We start from the raw sequence: 21,989 nt of genomic DNA, 5'->3' as shown, positions 1-21,989 counted from the left end.
AAGTATGCTGTGTTTTTATTGTTGCTGATTATATTTATTTTTATCATTTATGTCAATGGGTCTTTTTTTCAACTGTATGTCTGGGCCACTCCTGAGTGCATTTCCCTCATGATCCAAAAGAGGGAATAACATTCCCTGTTGTAGATCATTGTTAGGGACCATGTGGTTCTTCTGAGGGAGCAGCAGAAGCTCTAACCTGTGTGTCATCACCACAGCTCCTGCAGGTGGCTTTTGTCCTTTCAGTGCATGTGCTGTATTAGGTGGACAGGATCACCTTCAATTAAATAGAGAGATCTCAGGAGATGTGTATTCACAGGTAACTTACTGAGCTGTGCGTGCTCAATGTGTTAGGTTGCCAGGCATCTGTACAGGGGCCTAGTGTCCCCACTGCTCATTGTGGGTTCAGGATCATCCTCCAGCATCATTTAGTTTCCAAATTAGAGCAGATCTTTCACCTATTATCAACGATAACCATATATATTATTCCCATCTGATAAAATATAGAATAGAAACTAGCTTCCTGTAGGCCAGCTTGGCATAATGAGTTCTTTTGATTTTTAGCAAGAAAATTATCTTAATCTAAGAAGTTTTAGGAGGAATCTCAAGAGCATCCATAGTGAATGCAGCCTACAGCTATGAACTCTGTTTCCTTTGGAGAGCAGGCTTGTTCAAGCCCATAACCCAGGTGGGAGAGTTCAAGCTACCCTTTGTCCATGGCCAATCTCGGATCGTATTAAGTAAGTATTTCTTCCAGGTGATGGATTTCCAATTTATTGAATTGAACTAACTTACTGAGAGACGAAGTAATTCACAGACTTATAGTACAGAAGGAATAATCCAGAATGTCCACAAACAGTTGCTGTCACATCAGGGGTTTTCGAAGACAAGAAGCTACAGAAGCAATGTAGTCTGTGTTTGTTGTCAACCTTAGGTCCTCTAGTCATTCATTATAAGCTGACCTTGACTCAAAAAGTGTCATCTGTATCACAACAGAAAATAGTAACTAGATTTACACCACACTATCACATTACTACTGTGTTTGAGGTTCTCAGTTACTATCTAAGAACCTGGATGAGGGTGGGTCTTGCTACACATACTCATAATTATGTCTTCATGACACTGTGTGCTTTGTTCTGTTAATGCTACCATTGGCATTCAATACCTTGGATACTTTGTGCTGACATCTGTGACATGAGACAATAGTTCATGTCTTCCTTACATTAATAAGCTATCCTTAAAGTACAGTGTAGTCAGAGGGGCCTTTTTTTTTCTCTCTCTCTGAGTTTGCAAAACATTTCCAGTCTTCAGACAAGTCTTCAGCCATTGTCCAGTGCCTGTCTTGAGATGTCCACATTGTCTCTGGGAGTATTCATCCAGCCTGCTCTGTAATTTTGTAGAAGATTAATAGGGTTCCAGCCCTAGGATTTAATTCAGTGTGATTGTACTTTCCAAACATGCTCAAAGCCCTACATTCCACCCTAGCTTTGTGTGCTTTAGAGAAAGAAAATAAAGAACCACATTGCACTTGAAATTTCTCCTCCAACAAAAGGAGAGCCTGCATAGGGCCTTTATGTAACTCTAAGTCCCAGTTTCTGCATAACTCCCTCCATCGACTCCATTATTGGTGTATTTTCATTACTGCTCACTTTATTTTTTGTGTGCAAAGAATGTATACCATGTCAGTAAAGTGTGTGTGTGTGTGTGTGTGTGTGTATTTGTGTTTGTTTGTGTTTCTGTGCAGGTGTTTGTGTATGTTCATCCATGAACTATCAATTTTCATAAAATGACTTAGAAGACCGTAATGAAAACTGTCGAGGTGCATGCAGACATGTGTTACTAGTGTCCCACAGCACCTGGCAGATAACACTGAAATGGTGGTCTACTATAATACAGCCTAAAAACAGGCTGTGGATGGTTTACACAGAGATTGTGACGTCATCAACACTAGAGAGAGCAGCAAAAGCTTCATTTATCACATGCTGCTGTTACCAAGATGAGGCAAAGCCTTATCCTACAGAGAGTCTGGTAGGATTTGATGGCAGGAAATAAACTTAGTACTAAAATCATTCAATTACAAACGAAGAGGATAATACAAAGACTCATACGAAGCAAGAGCTGTTTTTTGAGGAGATCCATAAGAGAAACAACCCCTTTCTGAAAGTAAGTACACACCACAGTGTCAATACCTAAATTATCAAATCAGAAATGAAAAGGGGGCTGAAGCAATAGACATGTGAGTGAATTCAACAATCATTAGGGCTTCTTCAGAGTCCTTTACTACAGAAAAGTGAAAAATCTATTTGATATTGGTAATTTTTCTACCAGATAACAAATATCAAGTTAAATCCAAATGTGGGATTTAACTCATAAGATTATTCTCATGAGAAAATAGATAGTATTTAAACGATGCCACTACAAAAATTAAAAAATATATATGAGGGCCACTAGGCTTTAATGCAGCCTTTCTACCAGACGTTTAATGATGACCTAATAACAATAGTGCTTCAATTATTCCTCTGATTTGAAAGAGAAGGAACACTGCCAAACCCCTTCTCTGAGTTTCTCTTTTTACCTAGAATTCCTGAGTCTGTTTCTTCTTCCATTGTCACCCCATCAATAGAGCTGCAGGGCAAGTCTGTCCTGCCCCAGAGCCTATCTGCAGGCTGACAGGGCTGGGTTTTGCTCTGCTTGCCCCTGCTCCTGCCCCCGCCCCCGCCACTGCTCTTGCCCCTGCCCACGCCCACGCCCCACACCCGCACTCCACATCACCTCCGACCCATCCCCCCCTCCCAGCCCCACCACCTCCCCTTGCCTCAGACCCCTCCCAACCCCCGCCCCCAGCCTGCCCTCGCCCCTACGCTGCCCCCGCCCCGCCCCGCCCCGCCCCGCCCCCCACACCCGTCCTCTCCTTCGCCCCCCGCCCCCCCCCCCCGCCTCCGCCCTCGCCATCTCTGCTTGCATTGCTACTATTCCGTCTTTGACTCCCCTGTCGACCCCACCGCCACTGCTGCTACCTTCTACCACTTCTTCAGCCCAAGACTTTTGAAATCCCGGCTTGCAGTGCTCTGCACTAGGAGGCTAACGGAGGTGAGGAGAACCTAAGGGACAGACCCCAGGCCTGGCCCCAGAGACTTGTGTCTCCCCCTCCCCCAAAGTGCGTTCCCGCAGTTCTCCATTCTGGGTTCAGTTTGTGGGGACCCCAGCAGGTGGCAGGCTTTGCTGATCCTCAGGTGTGAGTCTGGGACAGTGGTGGGACTTATGGTTGAGGGAAGTCTTTCAGGGAAATGCAGGCTTTTCTCAAACTCTTGGACCATCTGGTGCCCTCCCTGGGTCACAGGACCTGTGGAAGTTGGGAAGCCACTTTTCACTGTCCTGTGTGACTTTCCCTGCAGAGTGAGCTCTCCTGCAGGAGATGCTTTCACATGCTTCTTTAAAAGCACCTGTTCCTCAGATCCAGATCAGCTGTGAAAACAGGCTTCTCCATGTCAGTGTGCTAGCTCCCCCTCCCAGCTCAGAGCTGCAACACCCAAGGATCCTCCAACCCCAGTACTGGTTGGGTCCCATGGAGGAGTTAGAGCAAAATGCCCCTTCTGAGAAGTGACTCAGAACAGAAGGTTCCTGCAACCCAATGAGGTCTCTTCCAGTTGCCCTGTTCTTGGTTTGCACTGGTATAATTCTGAGTCCCAGATTGGCAGCCCACATTGCTGTGAGGGTTGCTGGAGATTTTGCCCTGCCCACAAAACAGAAGGTTCAGAAGAAAGGCCAGTTTGGCATAATGAATTCTTTTGATAGATGGCAAAAAAATTATCTTAATCTAAGCAGTTTAGGGAGGAACCTCAAGAGCATCCATAGTGAATGCAGCCTGCAGCTGTGAACACACTTTTCTTTTGGAGAGCAGGCCTGTGCAAGCCCAGGACCTAGGTGGGACAGTTCAAGCTGCCCTTTTTCCATGGCAAATCTGTGTTTGTATTGAGAAAGTATTTTTTTCCAATTGACTGATTTCCAATTTATGGAATGGAACTGACTTACTCAGTTGACTCAGAGAGTTAAAGTACAGAAGGAATAATCCAGAATGTCCGCAAAATGTTGCTGTCACCCCAGGGCTTTTAAAAGCTCAGCAGCTAGAGAAGCAATGTAGTCTTTGGTTATTGTCAAGCTTAGGTTCTCTAGTCATTCATTATAAACTGACCATGACACAAAAAGAGTTATCCGTATCACAATAAAACCTAGTTGTAACTAGACTTACACCACATTATCACATTATTACTATATTTGAGGTTCTCAGGTATGATCTTAGAAACTGGAAGAGGCCTGGGTCTTGCTACACATAGTCATATTCTATGTCTTCACAACACAGTGTGATTCGTCCTGTTAATGCTACCTACAGCCTACAACACCTTGGATAATTTCTACTGACATCTGTGACATGAGTCAATAGTTCATGTCATCCTAACCTGAATAAACTGTCCTTAGAGTACAGTGTGGTATGAGGGGCCTTCTTTTCCTCTGAGATAGCAAAACATTTCCAGTCTTCAGACAAGTCTGTCAGCCATTGTCCAGTGCCTGTCTTGAGATGTCCACATTGTCAGCTGAGAGTCTTCATCCAGCCTGCCCTGTAATTTTGTAGAACATTAATAGGGTTCCAGCCCTAGGAATTAATTCAGTGTTCCAGTACTTGCCAAATATGCTCAAAACCTAGTTTCCACCCTAGCTCTGTGTGCTATACAGAAAGAAAATAACCCCATTGCACTTGAAGTTTAGCCTCCAACAGAAGGAGAGCCTGCACAGGGCCTTTAAGTAACTCTAAGCCCCAACTTCCCCACAACTCCGTCCATCGATTCCATTATTGTTGTGTTTTCATTAATACTCACTTTCTTCTTGGTGTGCAAAGAATGTGCACCATGTCAGTAAAGTGTGTGTGTGTGTGTAGTCCCTAGTGAAAACTGTCGAGGTGCATGCAGACTCATGTTACTACTGTCTCATGGCACCTTGCAGGGAGCACTGAAATCGTGGGCTACTTTAATACAGTCTAAAACAAGGCTGTGCATGGTTTTCAGTGAAATTGTGACGTCATCCCCACTACAGAGAGCAGCATAAGTTTCATTTATTCCATGCTGCTGTTACCAAGGTGAGGCAAAGCCTCATCCCATAGAGAGTCTGGTAGGATTTGATGGCAGGAAATAAACTCAGAACGAAAATCACTCAATTACAAACAAAGAGAGAATGATACAAAGAGCCAAGCAAAGCAAGAGCTGGCTTTTTTTTTTTTTTTTGAGAAGATCCACAAGACAGACAAACCACAGAGCCTATATCTAAATTACCAAATCAGAAATGAAAAGGGGGACGTAACAACGGACACTGAGTGAATTCAACAATCATTAGGGCTTACTTTCAGAGGTCTTTACTACAGAAAAGTGAAAAACCTATTTGATACTAGTGATTTTTCTAACAGATAACAAATACCAAGTTAAATACAGATCTGGGAAGGTAATGAATAATTCCCATAAGAAAATAGATAGTCATTAAATGTTGTCACTCCAAAAAGTAAAAAATACTAATAATCAGGGCCACATGGCTTTAATGGATCCTTTCTACCAGACTTTTAATGAAGACCTAATAACAATAGTGCTTCAATTATTCCACTGAATTGAAAGAGAAGGAACATTGCCAAACTCCTTCTCTGAGTTTCTACCTTTACCTAAAATTCCTGAGTCTGTTGCTTCTTCCGTTGTCACCCCATCAATAGAACCATTTAAAATGGGATGTGATTGATGTCTGGAGCCTTATTCTTTCTCTTGACCTCCATGCGGTGTCCAGAAGTCACGCCTGTTCTCATGGACATGGCTTCATTTCTTTTTCCTGCAGCAAGAGGAAAGCCAGCAGAGGAGGCAGGAGCTTACAAAGAATCAGTAGGATTCCTAGAAAAGAAGCCATCCAGATCTCCATTCTCAGAAAACCCCTGGCTTGCTCTCATGTGACTGGGTCCTCAGACTCCAGCAGCCTTAGATGAGACCAAGGAAAGCTGTGCAGAGTCCTGGGTCCCCAGGTTCTTGACCTCCTGAGTGATATCTGTAGACATGTCCTCCAGGGAATCCTTACAGCTGGTGACATCTGGAAAAGGTGGACCAGATCCCATAGGTGAGACATGGGAGAGAAATCCTAGACTATTTGGAAGGAAGCTGTCTCTGCATTTGCTTCTGTCTCTGTGACCTGCCTCTGTGATGTGGATGGGGAGCTCTCATGCCAGTGGGTCTCCTCCTAATGTGTTTGTTGTTGCAGATGTCCTGGATGTTCTGGACCCCATCAGAACTCAGCCCGTGCTCAGTCACGGAGGTCAACACCTTCCTGTCCATCAGGTCATGAGACCTGAGACAGCTGAGGTAACGGCAGTTGGCCTGGGTGAAGTGCTCACAGACTTGGACTCTCTTGCATGGTTGTGGCTTCAAGCAGATCAGTTTGTGGCTGTCTCCTTTGTAGTAACTTTTGCAGGAGAAAAGCATCCCTTTGTACTAGGAAGATGGCCGGCTCCTCTTGGTGAAGCCCAGAAAGCTCATGATTCTTCAGGACCTGGAAGCTCTGTTCCTAAAAACTTGGTGTGGATATTTGCAGAGGTTTCTCTGGGATTTTGCATAATGACTCTGTCCCAGAAGTTTGAGCTTGCAGAGGCTTGGGCAATCTGTAGCATGGTCCCTGGATGCACTTGAGATTGAAGCCACAGGCTTCAGTAGTAGCCACCACCTACAGCGTGATCCCTGCCTGATCTCCAGTCCCCAATAGGAATAAGCAGTCTTGCCCAGCAGCTCATAGAGCTCTGCCTCTGGAGCCTGATCCTACTCTGCAGTTCCTTTAAGGTCATGCGGCCCCTGTGGGTCCACAGGATCTTGGTGATGAAACAGTCTGCCCCAGGATCCCCTATGGTGCACTATGGCTGCAGCTGCTCAGGCTTGTGAGCTGGACTCTGTTTCGTGGAGAAAGGAAACTGGAAAAGGGGATAACACATGAAATGGAAATGAAGAAAATAACCAGTAAAAATTAAAAGAATTAAAGTCATCATCTCAGGAGAATGAGTGGGAAGCCAGGTCCTTAAGGAGGCAGGTTCTCCACAACAGTGCATGCTGGGTTCCAGCCTGGACATGAGGTGCCCTGAGCTTGGGACTGCCAGGCTCCTACTGGGAAGAGAGCTTTCTTCTTCATTTCCGTAAGTCTCTCTAGTTTTCTTCTAAGGCTTTCATCTCATCATTCACTTTCCCAATGACCTTTTATGACAAGCCATTATGGTTAAGAAGAATTAAGTAAGGGCTCATTGAGCTGTTGGTAGTTGCAGGTCTGCGGGAAGCCCTGGACAGAGAGATCTTGCCTGCCAGGGGTGGGATGTGCATGCTGGGAGGGACTAGTGGAGTGTCATTGGCCTCAGTATGCACAGGCTTGGGGCTGGTGCCTGGCTGCCTGGTGCGCCTCTGTTGCCACTTGGCCTGGGTCCCACCGTGGATGACCATGGTGGTTGCTGGCCAGTTGTGCTTGCTCTACGTGTCCTCCGGGCTTTTGGCAGGGCTGACCACAGCCTTGAACAGGAACAACTGCTGACAAAGTGGGCCAGAAATCGGAGGATCATGGGAGCATCTTCAACTTCCCCCTCCCCAAGCACTGGCAGTTGCAGCTGGAGGACAAGCCACTGTGAGTTTCCCCACTCTTCACATCCAGGCAGGGGTTCTGCGCCACCAGGAGAGCAAGGGCAAGCACTGCTGCCACCAGTCCCACATGCGCAAGGCCTATTTGCTGGCTGGCAGGGCTTCACTTTGCTCTGCCTGGCTCTGCTTTGCCTTGCTCTGCCCTGTGGGCTCTCACTTCTTTGGCCAAAGACTGTTGAGATCCCGGCTTGACTCACCTTTCAATAGGCGCCTCTGTGAAGTGAGGAGAACCAAAGTGACAGAAGGCTGACCTGGCCCTGGAGACTTGAGTCTCCCCCTCCACCAAAATGCTTTCCTCAGTTCTCCACTCCAGTTTTAGTTTTCAGGGATTCCAGCAGGTGGCAGCCTTTGCTGAGCCTCCCCTGTGAGCCTGGGACAGTGGTGGGACTTATGGTTGTGGGAAGTCTTTCAGGGAGATGCAGGCTTTCTCAAACTCTCCGACCATCCATCCAGTGCCCTCCCTGGTTCCCATGCCTTGTGTTTGTTGCGAAGTCACTTTTTGTTATCCTGTGTGACTTTCCCTGCAGAGTGTGCTCTCCTGCAGGAGATACTTTCACATGCTTCTTTAAAAGCACCTGTTCCTCAGATCAGGCTTCTCCTTGTCAGGGTGAGAGCTACCCCTCCCAGCTCAGAGCTGAAACAACCAAAGGTCCTCAGGCCCCAGTGCTAGCCTGGTCCCATGGAGGAGTTAGAGGAAAGCTTCCCTTCTGAGAAGTGACTTAACACAGAAGGTTCAGAAGTGACAGTCAACCTCCAAGTGCTTCTTCCAGAAGAAAGCACCCATCTCTCCCCTTTAAACAGTTTAGGCTCCCACATGGCCCAGTTCTGTGACTAGGGAAGATTTTCTGGAGCTTAGTTGGCCAGTCAGAGTGGGGCTACATTCTTAATCCATGCTCATTCCCACAACAAAAGGTTCTCCTCCCCCCCCACCCCCGCCCCCCAAGCCTTGAGTTAAACCCAGGTCCTTCCAGGACCAAGAGACCAGAGAGAACAGACTGCAGCACAGGAGAGAAAAGAAGCCAGAATAGTTTAAACTGGAGAAAACCCACATATCCGCCATTTAACAACTTAAGGGATTGTGCATATGTGGGCTTCAGAATCTTAGGGTCAGATTTTTCTGATAACAGCTGCTATGTGAAGCTGAAGTCTACTGTGGGTGGGATGATCCCAGGCAGGGAGGGGATCTGACTGTGCAGGCCTGGCCAGCCTCTGTGTTCTCATGAAAATAATTGTTGGTCAGTTGTAAATCTGAAGTGAGAGTAGGTTTTTGTCAACTCAAAGGGATGACATTTAAAGTCTCACACACTATGTGAGAGACACACATTTACCTACAGGGGATTTGAACTTACTTCTGTAGAAGTGACTGTGGACCAACAGAGGGAAAACATTCTGGCCTTTAGTATTCTGTCTGTATTAGAGACTACAGGGACTGGCTTCCTGGACAGATAAGTACAAGGTGACAGACATTGTAATGGGGGAAAACTGAGACAAGAAATATCCTGGGGACAGTGATTTCAGATTGTGCCTTTAGCCAGCAATCTCTTTTGTCATTAAGGCAAGCAGCCTTCAGGTCTGCTAAAACTTGTCACTACTTCAGGGTGTCTCTGCTCTTACATCTGCTCCAGGTCTTTCTGAGATGAAGGCCTTTCCATTAAAAAAAAAAGCAGGGCATTCTTTCTCAACCTGTGGGACTCGACCACTTCACAGAAATTACATAGCAGATACTTTGATATAGGATACCTTGCATATAATGACTTATAAGACTAGCAATATCAGTTATAAGGTTGCAATGAAATAATTTTATGGTGGGGGTGACCACAGCATGAAGAGCTGTATTAAAGGGTTCTAGCACTAGTAATGTTGAGACCACTGCCATATAAGCTGACACATGGGAGCAGACTCCTCAGATGAGTAGACACACAGCAAGGGATACCGTGTCCCACCCTAGAACCCAGAGGCAGAATCTATCCCAGGAGTCTGTGGGTCACCTTGTCTTAAATTCTTCCAGGGTCAAGAATAGCATTGATCATCTCAGGAGAGTCAGCTTGCACAGCCACATCAGGCCCATGGCTTCCCTTTACAGAGAAGGATGTGGGTCTGAGTGACAGCCAGTGAGACTGATGGGACCCTGATACTCATTTCCTTTGAGCTGAGGTTTCTTCACATGTAAAATGGAGGTGTTTCTGCTGAATTGGGTTGTTGTGGAGATTAACAGAACATACAACCTGCTCAGTGTCTGCCTGGCATGGAACCTGCTGGTTAAATGGAAGCTGTGGATGGTGATGAAGTTAAAAGTAGAATCTCTAGCCCGATAGTGTTAGATGCCGGGCACCAGACAGGGGTTGTAAGGGATTTGTGATTCCAAGAGAGCCTTGAATTAAAACAGAAGGCTCTTATTTTAAAACTTTTAAAAAATGAATCAAGTATAAAATACCCATATGAAATAATCATAATGAGAATTGAGCTAATTCCTGTGAAGTCATTTTAGCTTTATATTTTCTGTTTGTATTTTCAAGGCATCTAGAGTAGCACTATACGAGATCCTAAAGCCTTCTATTATGGTGCTACCCATTCATTCCTCTCTCCTTGAGGACTTCTCCCATGACTTAAGAAAACCTGATTTCTTTTCAGATTGTCCCCAGCTGGTGTGATCTCTCTGTCCATGGCCCCAGCCAAAAACTGCAAAGCCAATGTGTTGCTGCACAACACAAAATTCCAGAAATTAATTTTACCAATGAAGTCTCAGGAGTCAGATGCTGTATTTAACTAAAGCTCCCAACCGTCCTTCCTAATTCACTGTTCCCCCAGAAGAAGAGCATTGTAGCTCCCTCTGCACACTTTCTTAAAAATCCTTCAACTCAAAGACTTTCCATTGCGCTCATTATCTTCATTTCCTATCAAGTTGTGCCTTGATCTGCTCTAGACCTAAGTGCAGATTTTACCTTTGCAATAAAGGTTTGAGGTAGGTGAGCTGAACAGTAATAAAGTCCATGTTCACAGTAAACAAAGAGCTCTTGCATTAAATGTCTGTGCCCTGGCGATGCTATATCACACAATAGTTTTTCATTGAATAATACATTCATGGAGATCACAGTGCGATCAAATATTTTGTAACATAACTTACTAATGTTCTCTCTATTACTTAAATCAAGTACTGTCCTGTGTATTCTGGTCTTTTTCTGTCATGTCTGTGTGCATCATCATGGGAATCCCAAGGAACATAAATCCTGGGCTTTTTAAACTGTTGCATACGGCCAACCGGGGTCCAAAACCACCCAGGAGACTAGTGACACTTGACATACACAAAGTCACCTCCCTATTTTCATATAGTTTATGGCAAGAGGTCACCATTGCTGACCATGTCTCATTATCCAACGTTGTACTAAATGGAAGAGTTGGGGTCAAGGAGGTCACCCACAAAGCACAAAACACCCATCTCAAATAAACATGTATGGTTTATTGAATCCAAACATCCATGGATTTCAGGACACAATTAACAGGCCAAACATAAGGATAAGAGATAGAAAAGAGAGTGTGATTTCCAGTTCATAAGTCCAGTAAACATCTTCAACAAATCATAGCAGAAAACTTCCATAAGGTAAAGGAATAAAGGCCATAAAGGTACAACAAGCCTACAGAACGCAAAGTTAACTTAACCAGAAATTTTTCCTCCATTCACATAATAGTTAAAACACTAAATGCACAGACCAAAGAAAGAATATTAAACGGGGTGAGGTATAAATATCCAGTAACAGATGAATTCAGACCTATCTAAATTATACCAGACTGCTCAACAGAGACTCTAAAAGCCAGAAAATCTTGCACAAATGTAGTGCAGACCCAGATTCCTATACCCAGCATAATTCTCAATCATCATGAATGGAGAAATCAAGATATTTTATGACAAAACCAAATTTGAACAATATTTTTTTCTCTAAGAAAGCGTAAATTAGGATAATAGGAGGAAAACTCCAAGTCAATGAGCTAAACTATATCTAAGAAAAACCAAGAAATTAATCATCTCTCAATAATTTCAAAAAAAGAGAAGCACACAAACATAATTTCACTTATAACCAGAAAAAGAAGAGAAAGCAGCAATCATTGGACTTTAATATCTAACCAGAACCTCTGTCACCAATTCCCCAGCTCCTAGGAACAAAACTGCCAGCCAAAGTGTATACAAGGATGGGTTTATGTTTCTAGAAAACTGTGTAGAAAGGACTGACTTAAGTGGCATCAATGTGGTGGGAGGCCATTGACTACGCTGAGGCCTGTTGCCCCACCAAAAGGAGATCCTGGAGTTGTGAGGTGGGAATGGATATGTTTGGGTGGGGGAACACTGTCATATAGGCAAAGCTGAGCAGAAATGGGATGTAAGATTTGATGAAGGGAGTCTTGTAAACAGGACAACATTTGAAATATAAATAAAATAACCAATTAATAAAAAATAGCCAAAAATAAAATAAAAAGTGAAAAGGTAAAAGAAAACTTACACCAAAACAAAACAAAAGAAATCCCTGTGGTGGATTGGCCTAATTCTGCTTGTATTTAATGCTAATTTGTAGAACTCAAGACTGCTTAACCCCCCAAAACTTACCCTGCTCCTAGTTAATTGGGATTATAAAGAAGCCAACACCAATTACAGGGCAGGCTGGATGACGACACTCAGCTGACAATGTGGACATCTCAAGACAGTCACTAGACAATGGCTGACAGACTTGTCTGGAGACTGGAAATGTTTCTCTATCTTGGAGAGGAAAGAAGGACCCTCCAACTACACTGTCCTCTAAGGAAGTTTATTCAGGTGAGGGATGACAGGGACTGTTTCGTCTCACGTCACACATGTCAGTAGAAAATATCCTAGGTATTGGATGGTGCTGTTAGCATTAACAGAACAAAGCACATAGTGTTGGGAAGGATAATAAATTATGAGTAGGATTAGAAAACCCCAAGCCTCTTCCAGGTACTAAGAGGGCAAAAAATACTACCAAACACAGCATTAATGTGATAGATTGGTTAAATCTAGTTACTAGATTCTATTGTGATACCTATGACTCTTTTTGTGTCATGGTCAGCTTATAATGACTATTGAGAGTAACCAATGCCTCTCCCTTGCTTCTCTAGCTGCTGAGCATTGAAAAGCCCTAATGGGACAGCATCTGTTTGCAGACATGCTGGATTATTCTTCTGCACTTTATCTCTCCGAGTCACCTCCACTCTCAGTAATTCAGTATAATTCCATAAATTGGAAATGAGTCACGTGGAAAATACACTTTCTCAATACAATCACATATTTGCCATGGAAAAGGGGCAACATGAATTGTCCCACCTAAGTTCTGGGCTTGCACAGACCTGCTCTGCAAAAGAAACATGTGTTCACAGCTACAGTCTGCATTCACTATGGATGCTCTTGAGGTCCTCCCTAAACTGCATAGATTAAGATAATTATCTTGCTTTCTATCAAAAGAATTCATTATGCAAAGTTGGCCTGTAGAAGGAGTCTAGTCTCTTCTGTATTTTATCAGATGTGCATAATCTATATAATCATCACTGATCGTAAGTGAAAGATCTGTTTGGAATTGAAACTGAGTGATGCTGGAGGATGATCCTGAATGCACAATGAGCAGTGGAGGCACCAGAGCCCGGTATGGATGCCTAGCAGCCTACCACATTGAGCAGGCACTGCTCAACCGCCTGTACATACACATCTCCTGAGATTACTCTCCTTAATGGGAGGTGATCGTGTCCACCTAGTACAGCACATGCTCTGGAAGGACAAGAGCTAACTACAGGAGCTGTGGTGATGACTCCCAGGTTAGAGCATCTGTTGCTCTCTCAGAAGAACCACATGGTCCCTAACAATCATCTACAATGGGGAATGTTATTCCCTCTCTTGGATCATGAGGGAAATGCACTCAGGAGTGGCCCAGACATACAGTTGAACAAAAAGATCCATTGAGTTAAATGATAAAAATAAATATAATCAGCAACAATAAAAACACAGTATATGAATGATCAAGTGAAACAGCACTTATAAAAACCTATTTCCCAAAATGATGTTGACGGTCATTATCTCTGTGGTTTAATACTGATGCTCTATTGTAAGAAAAACTGAGACACATTGTTCTCGATTAGGATTACATCTATATTCCTTTGTGAAAGTTGTCATTCTCTCTGCAGCTCTACGGGACTGAGTGTGTGTTACTCAATATCTGGTGCACACAGTCAATAAGGAATGTGTGTTGTAGACTGATATAGACTAGGATGAGCAGAACACATGACAGCATGGATACAGTATGGCAGTGATTACATCATAAAGTGTGTGTGCATAAAAAAGTCACATTATCCACACAAAAGACACTATCACCCTGTGTACCCCTTGGTGGCTTTGAATTCACTATTTACCCATGCTCCCTGGACCATGCAAAGGTCCATATCGAGCTGTCAGTTCTAAGTCTACAGGAGGGGAAAGGACCCTTGAATAATGAAGATGGTCTTAAGAGTCAAGAGTTACAAATCAATTTTTATTCATAAGGAATACAATTTACAAAAAAAAACAGGCATAAAATGAACAGCTAAAATGGTATCAAAAATGAAAAACAGGAACAAGAATATATAAACTATGAAACAACAAAAACAAAACTTCAATGAAAATCATAACCAAAAATATTTCTTAATAGCATTTTCTTAATGAACATTTAGAAACACCGTTGTAGTGCTGTTTCTCCTCTAGGACACGAGATGTCAAGGCAGTCCCCTCAGTTGTCTCTCAGATGGTGTTGTCGGTATGATAAAGGAGAAAGACCTCAGTGAGACAGGCTGGCATACGGATACATAAATGTAGGGTCTCTAAACATTGAGGAAATTAACTGAGAAGAAGAACATTTACCCACAAAAAGTCTTTGCCTGTTGAGGATTGTGGTCAGCAGGGAACTCCTGAGAGAGAAACTCATTCTTCAGGGGGCTGTCTTCCTGGGATCCGTCCTATTCCATGTCTCTTGCAGTTTCCGAGACCTGGGAGAAGAAGGCAGCTATTAAGACACTGATTTGGTGGGGACACACATACCAGCTTGAAGTTGCTGCCTTCTGTCCCTTCAGCTGCATTGGACAGACAGCACTGATCTTTTCACTGAAATCATTGCTGATATCTCTGCAACCTGGGGAACATCACCAGCAACCCTCACAGTAATGTGGGATAACAAGCTGCTCCTCCGACTCTACCAGTGCAAACCAAGGACGGGGAAATGGGGAGAGACCTACTTGGGTTGCAGGAAGAAAGGAGAAGGCCACATGATACCCAGATCAAAGCCAATGACCAGAAATAATTTGCCATTTGCACTTGGTTCTTATCCCTGCAAGGTGCTTCCAACCATCACATGACCCCTGCATGACCTTTGTCACAGGACCTAGAACTTGTTCAAAACTCTTCATAGCATCCCATCTATGACAGGGAGATGCACTAATGTGATATGTTATTCCTCTGTCACCATTTCTGGACTGCAGTTTCAAAAAGGGCAGAAAAGTGTACTTGCCCATAATTCAGTGTCTGAAGAGTGGTTAACTTCCCAGAATACTTGTGCATAGACAGAGCAATGAATAACTCTATCCCATGAGGTGGGTGACTGATTGGGTGTGGAGAGATTAGAAAGATGATAGGGGAAAGCAAAGATGTATCAAATAGGCAAATGGTATCAGACATTGTTAATCTGACTCAGCTGCTTGTTCCTACCAAATTTTGCTGGGTCTAGAGGTTGCTGGTCTTCTCCTGCCCGTCTTCATCATTCGGGTTCCACTCAAACAAATATCGCTGTAACTCCTTGCTCTCCTGCTTCAATGTGACCAACTTCTTCTTCATACATGCCTGGTCCATCAGGAGCCGGCTGTGCAGGTTGCTGGAAACACACTTTGCACAGTAAGATCCTGAAGCCTCTTCCTCCCATTCCAACTGCCAAATCCCACAAACTACATCAGGACCCAGATACCCATAAACACTTCATAGAATACATCTCCATACATGTAAGGCTGCTGCACAAAAGGCAAATGGCCAATTCAGGGAAGAATACATTGTTTCTGTGACCCAAGCAGCAATAAGTGTCCATGTCTCTCCAAAAGAACAAGGGATCTACAACTATCCATGAAAACCCAGTGCATGGGGGCAACAACAATCAGTAGGCAGCAAATAACCACAAGAGGACAGTAGAACCAAGGGAAGGTCATGCTAACCATGTGGTCCACACATTGATCTTTGTTAAACCTGGTATGACCCCAGAGGCCCAGGTCGGTCTAATAACACTCTGATTCCTGAATCAGTGTAGTTCTATCCAGAGCCTTCTAAAGATGCATAGTCACTGTGGTGATAAATGACAGTCTCTTATGGAACTGAAACTGAGTCCAAAAGACCCACGGCACAGTGATATTTAAACAGCAGAAGAGATGGACCCAGAGCTGCAGGCTCTCCAGTCCAGAACAAAGAGTGGCAGGAATGGCCATTCTACAAGTGATGGGCCCTTCTAACCAGTACTTACCGATAGAAGTTAATCTCCTTCTTGAGCTCCTGAAATTTCTCACGATGTTCAATGTTGTTTGTGTCTAAGTTGTTCAGTAATGACATGACCTCTTTCTCCTTTATCTTCAATTTTTCATAAAATGGATTTGGCCTGAAATAGGGGCTGGCCCCAAGAAGATAGAACCCAATGAACATCGAGGTTTAGGATTATATGAACTCAGGCTGCGTCCTGTACTACCCCAGCCCTAGAAGGAGATTTTCTGAATTCTACATATTGGAATCTTCTTCAGCTTCAGAAGCTTGGAAATGTGCACCCAGGACAACAGAAGCTAAGCACCCAGATAAAGGGTTCCCTGGCTCACGTTTTTCAATCAGGAGGGCTGGATCTGCATTCAAACCTATCAAGAGCCTAGGCCACAGCTCTTACGCCACCACCACCACCACCCCCCCCCAACACACACAGAAACCTCTGATTTCATTTTTCCTGTTTTGACAACTGGAATGCTATAAGCCGAATAATTAATATTCTAGAGGCAGACACTACACATAATTATGGAGATGGGACCAGATATTGCCACAAACTTATAATCTGCTCAAGGCATACAAATGTACGGACAAATATGCATAGGCAAAGAACTGTGTTGTTGAAAGTGGGGCTTCCAAAATAAAGCACTCACACCTCCATGAAACTATTATACAGGTAAATCCTGACCAAAAAACAGACCCCTAAATTCCAAGTGTGGAGGGACATAGAAACATATAAAAGTTGTGCATATGCATGCAGACCTGTGCACACACAGACACACAAACTGAGATATACCCACAAGAAAAGAAAAGTAAACAGACTCAGAGAATGAGAAAGAGAGACAAATATGGAAAGAGCACAATGAGAATCAGTAGAAATGCATGCACCATTACTGTCTCAGAGTGTAAGACACACAGACAAGAAGGAACAGGCCAGAGTCTCAGGACTTCTAGTTAAGCATTGATATGAACAATGTGGGACCCGTCACCTAAGGCTGCTGCCAGGAGATGATAGCGTTCAGTCACCTTCCTAGCAAGTACAAAGACTCTCCACAAACTCACACCACCTAGACCTTGCAAAGCTACCACCTGTCAAGGGCTTTCCAATTGTACACTGGGAACTCATGCTCCAGTGACTTCATCCCTGAATTCTTCACTCAGATCACAAGTTCAGATTTTCAACAGGAGGAATCAGAGGTTCCATTTCCAAACTCACTCCTCAGTAAGGGTCAGGTTCTGAATCTCCTCTCTATGGGAGACGAGGTTTAGGACAAGGTCTTTCGGGAGGCACAGCATTCTAGACCCCACCACCTTAATAGGGTAAGATGAGAGTGATATTACACAGCGGTGAATGACACAAGAGCGTTTGGAGCAATGCATACCTCTTGTTCATGGATCCACCTGTCACATAAAGGAGGCGATCTGTCAGCTCATTTCTCTCCTTGGTAGTTAGCTCGAGCTCTTTAACCAGCCTCTCCTCTTCCTCGTTGGCCTGCACCTTGTTCAGGACAGTTTCATGGGATGACGTCTGTCTGCAGGCCTCTGTAGGTAGAAGAAAACACATGAACCTTCATGCGGAGAATACATAGAACATACACAGACCATAGTGTGGCCCAAACAGGAGAACATGCCTGGAAGCCAGTGTAGCTGCAAGGAGTTTGTTCTATGTGTAAGAGGCCTCCTAAGTGGATCACAGTTCCCCCACTACTATATAGAGACCAAGAGATGTAAGCAGCCAGGTGTTCCCTATGCCCACCGACACAGGCTTACAAGTACCAGACAGATGGCTTCTCCAGGATTATTAACAGCGATGCAGGCTACAACCTGGTTTCAGGACCCTCACCCCTGTGGTTTCAAAAGTCACATCATCAATTCAGCATCCACAATGACTTGAGTGATCAGGGATACTCAGACATCCTACACTGTTACTATAGTCCAATAACTTTGGATTAAAAGTCGGGGTTGGGGATTTAGGTTAGTGGTAGAGCGCTTGCCTAGCAAGCACAAGGCCCTGGGTTCGGTCCTCAGCTCCCCCCACCCCCAAAAAAAAGAAGTCATGCAGGGGGAGGAAATGGTCAACAGACTTATCCATTCCCCCTACTGAAATGACAAATGCCCCAGAAGTGACAATAGGTTACAGGATCTTTCTTGGTCTACCCGCTCCAAATAGTTTAGCTACTGTTGAACACAGAACCTCTAATATATGAAGGTAAGGTTGGCCCTGCCAGTCAGAGGTAGTCAGAACTTCTAAGAATATAAGTCATGGCCAGGAGAAAATTCTCTCCCTGTTACTACTGTCAGATAGACAGTGAATTTAAAGAAGCAATAAAAGTGAGGTACATTAATGCCCTGTTTAATTCAGAAAAGTTATACCCTCCATGACTCCTGATGGTGTTATTATATCAATTTAACATACCGAATGCACTGTAAAAGTAAAGGCTATCACTATTGCTCTGTAATACTGCTTGAGTTCAGGGATAGTGATACCCCCTGAAGACCTTTTATTGTTGAGGATAGTTTCAGCTATCCTGGGTTTTTTGTTATTCCAGATGAATTTGTAAATTGTTCTAACTCTTTGAAGAATTGGATTGCTCCTGAGAGACACAGCCAGAATACAGCAAATACCGAGGTGAATGCCAGCAGCAAAACCACTGAACTGAGAACGGGACCCCCGTTGAAGGAATCACAGAAAGTACTCGAAGAGCTTGAAGGAGCTCAAGACCCCTTATGAACAACAATGCCAAGCAACCAGAGCTTCCAGGGACTAAGCCACTACCCTAAGGACTATACATGGACTGACCCTGGACTCTGACCTCATAGGTAGCAATGAATATTCTAGTAAGATCAACAGTGGAAGGGGAAGCCCTTGGTCCTGTTAAGACTGAACACCCAGTGAACGTGATTGTTGGGGGGAGGGCTGAAATGGGGGGAGGATGGCGAGGGGAACACCCATAAAGACGGGGAGGGGGAGGGATTAGGGGGATGTTTGCCCTGAAACCAGGAAAGGGAATAACACTCGAAATGTAAATAGAAACACTCAAGTTAATAAAAAAAAACAGTAAAGGCTAAAAGTTCACAGAATAATGATTCACAGATAAATAGGCATTACCATATCCTTCATTTGGTTATGGATAAACTAATGATGTGAAAACCTTGACTTTCAGGAATTGTGACAATCATGGAATTCAATATCTTTGGAGATGTTCCAGTAGTTGTGGCCCATTGGTATAACGGCCAGCTGAAGGCCCCCACACACCCCTGACAGGAAGCTCAACATACACTGCCCAGAACTTACTCCACATTCCACATGACCACGTCCTGCGTCCATCATTAATTTCAAGTTTCGTTTGCTTCACTCTAGACTCTTCCCCATCAACATCAACTCTCCCAAAGCGCCTGCGAAGATGGGCAAACATGCCTGTGGATATATCCTTTGGACACTAAGAGAAAAATTAGGGAAGTGGTTGTCACTACAACACTGGTGACATCACAGGGATTCCAAGGACTCTCTAGGAGACAATAGAATGTCCACGAAGGGACGGCTGATGTCATGGATAACTGACTTTGCCTCCCTGCTAATGTTCTCCCTGTACTGAGCAAAAGCTGATGGACCCTTTTCAGGAGACTTCCCTGTGGCATAGCCACTGAGCATCACAGGCTTCCAAGGCCAAATTTGGCTCTAGGCTTGATTGGAAAAACCTAAGTCATTGCTATGTATCTAAATGAGTGCTTCCGCCCAAATTCCTGCACAGAAATGTGTCATCCTACCTCATATTCTCCTCACTGAGCAATGTTACTCATTAAATATTGCTGAGAAATCACACCAGTTTAAAGAAGTAGCCAAAGAGGTCTCCTGTCTCATGATGTGCAGGTGCATGAAATCACACCCAGAAATAGCCTGCAGGGTAGGATGCAATGCGCGTGTTTGTTTTGGGTACAACATGAATCTTTGTGCTTAACATTTGACAGTTGCCACCAGATTCCTTAGGAGAAAGAATTTCAATCATTCTGGTCCTGGCAACAACATGGAGATCTGTTGGCAGAGGAAACTGAAATATTGGATCCACCAGTGAATGCACCCTCAGGTTGAATGTGAGGCTCTCCTCTTTGCACTTAAGTTACCAAAGCAGGATTGCTTACAGGCCTCTCTAAGCTCTAACATGCGATTCTATCTGAAAAACAAAATAGTCAGCAGATGTGGGGGGTGCAGCCAAAGGAGTAGGACAAGCCTAGGGACGTAACTCGGTGGACAGAGTAAGAAACGAGCATCTTCTCTTCTGGTTCATGGGTCAGCCCACAAAACACAAAAGCATCTATCGTAGTAAAAAAAAAAAAAAAAGAGAACAAGTTATTTTATTGAATGTATACACTAATACTAATTGATCAGATGCATAGCTCAGATTTTGGGGGCAGATCCATGACTTAACCTATCTTCCTGACAACACAGAAAGCAAATTAAATAAATAAATAAATAAATAAATAAATAAATAAGAAAGAGGAAGAAAGAAAGAAAGAAAAGAAAAAAACTAAAAGCACAAGCTTCTCATAGGAAGTTACAGGAATAGTGGTCCAGTTGTCAGTTCTCATTAGGACATTTTAGATAAGACAATGCATAGTGACCCTTATTTTGATGCGTCCTATATAAAGCTTTGTGCAATATTGTCATTTTAACAAACCTCATCCAGTACATACATAACGACACAGGATATTATTGCCATGTCCTTGCTGTGTATCAAGTTAGTTTTCTGTGTCCTTGATTGTCAGGCATATTACGACAACGATCTGAAATGGCTGGTAGACTTGGAAGAAAGTGGATAAAGCTATAGTTGTGAGTTACACACCTCAGTTCTCAATGGATAATGCTGTCCTCACAGTCCTTGGAGGGGGCTTTGTAAGACTGTGTATTGGAAAGTGGAAGCAGCTTTATCTGAGCTCAAAGTGAACCTGACGAGCAAGGAAGAGGACAACATGGGATAATTGAGACCCTGTCTAAAACCAGCACTGAAACCCACCCTTCATTCAAAGCATCATCTACCAATTCTTGAAATATTTACCATTCTGCCGAGCAGTCTTATATTCTGGAATGGTAGAAAAGGACTGGAAATGATCTCTCTATTCTAAGCACTTTGATTTCTCTTTCCTTAGGTCCAGGTTAAGAACGCATGCAAATGGGTATCACCATCTGAACAACTTAGTATCATCTACTCAGCATTTCTAGCCTAATACTGTGCCTATGGCAATCTCAAGCTTCCCTGAGTGTTGCTGCCCCAGCGAGAAGAATGAAGTACTGAGGTCAAACCCCAGTGATCCTTTCAAGGGGTTAGAAGAAAGCCTTCAGAGATACTCCATTTCTTTGTCCTTAGATTAAATCAAGATGATACAATGTGAATCTAGTGGGCTATTTGATCAGACATCTTTCTCCCAACCCCACCTATCTGAGTTCATTGCTTGGCAGAATTCATCCTAGATGTTTCTTGGTACATTGCTGCCAAGGGCCAGGTTTCCTGAGTTTTGTTTTTTATAGAATTGGGTGTAGTCAATCATTGTTGCCCTCTATTATAGATATAGATAAATATCTATAATAGATGACCACAATGTACTTGTATATACAGGTACAGTAGTGGAAATTTTAGCATAACTGAGGAGTGGGAAACCAGAACTGTGTCCTAGCCGTTCTCTGCCCATATCACAGCTCACAGGCGGCTGGGGCAAACCTTGAGTTCCTCTGTAGAAACAGAGTGAGGTTGAATGGGCACTGATCAGGAAGAGCA

At 43.8% G+C, this 21,989-nt stretch overlaps 1 protein-coding gene and 1 pseudogene across 1 annotated transcript; both read right to left on the bottom strand.

The window, feature by feature from the left end:
• Positions 1–965: 965 nt before the first annotated feature.
• LOC134483683 (zinc finger CCCH-type antiviral protein 1-like) lies at positions 966–6,910 on the bottom strand (annotated as a pseudogene).
• A 7,292-nt stretch (positions 6,911–14,202) lies between these two features.
• LOC134483313 (disks large homolog 5-like) lies at positions 14,203–19,694 on the bottom strand. Its single transcript, XM_063278604.1, has 5 exons — positions 19,514–19,694; positions 17,601–17,760; positions 16,214–16,357; positions 15,418–15,580; positions 14,203–14,702 (listed from the first exon to the last, which is right to left on the bottom strand). The coding sequence occupies exons 1-4, from the start codon at positions 19,632–19,634 to the stop codon at positions 15,433–15,435; spliced, it is 573 nt and encodes a 190-aa protein (XP_063134674.1). The 5' UTR covers positions 19,635–19,694; the 3' UTR covers positions 14,203–14,702; positions 15,418–15,432.
• Between the last annotated feature and the right edge of the window lie 2,295 nt (positions 19,695–21,989).

The sequence above is a fragment of the Rattus norvegicus genome, chromosome 19 (assembly GCF_036323735.1).
Source record: "Rattus norvegicus strain BN/NHsdMcwi chromosome 19, GRCr8, whole genome shotgun sequence".
NCBI lineage: Eukaryota > Metazoa > Chordata > Mammalia > Rodentia > Muridae > Rattus > Rattus norvegicus.
This window is presented reverse-complemented; position numbering and strand designations above follow the sequence as displayed.

Coding starts and splice junctions, on each gene's coding strand:
- LOC134483313 (XM_063278604.1), bottom strand. CDS start 19,634: ATGTTTGCCCATCTTCGCAGGCGCTTTGGGAGAGTTGATGTTGATGGG. Junction 17,761..19,513: donor GTGGTCATGTGGAATGTGGA/GTAAGTTCTGGG, acceptor TTCTACCTACAG/AGGCCTGCAGACAGACGTCA. Junction 16,358..17,600: donor GGTGGATCCATGAACAAGAG/GTATGCATTGCT, acceptor TCTTGGGGCCAG/CCCCTATTTCAGGCCAAATC.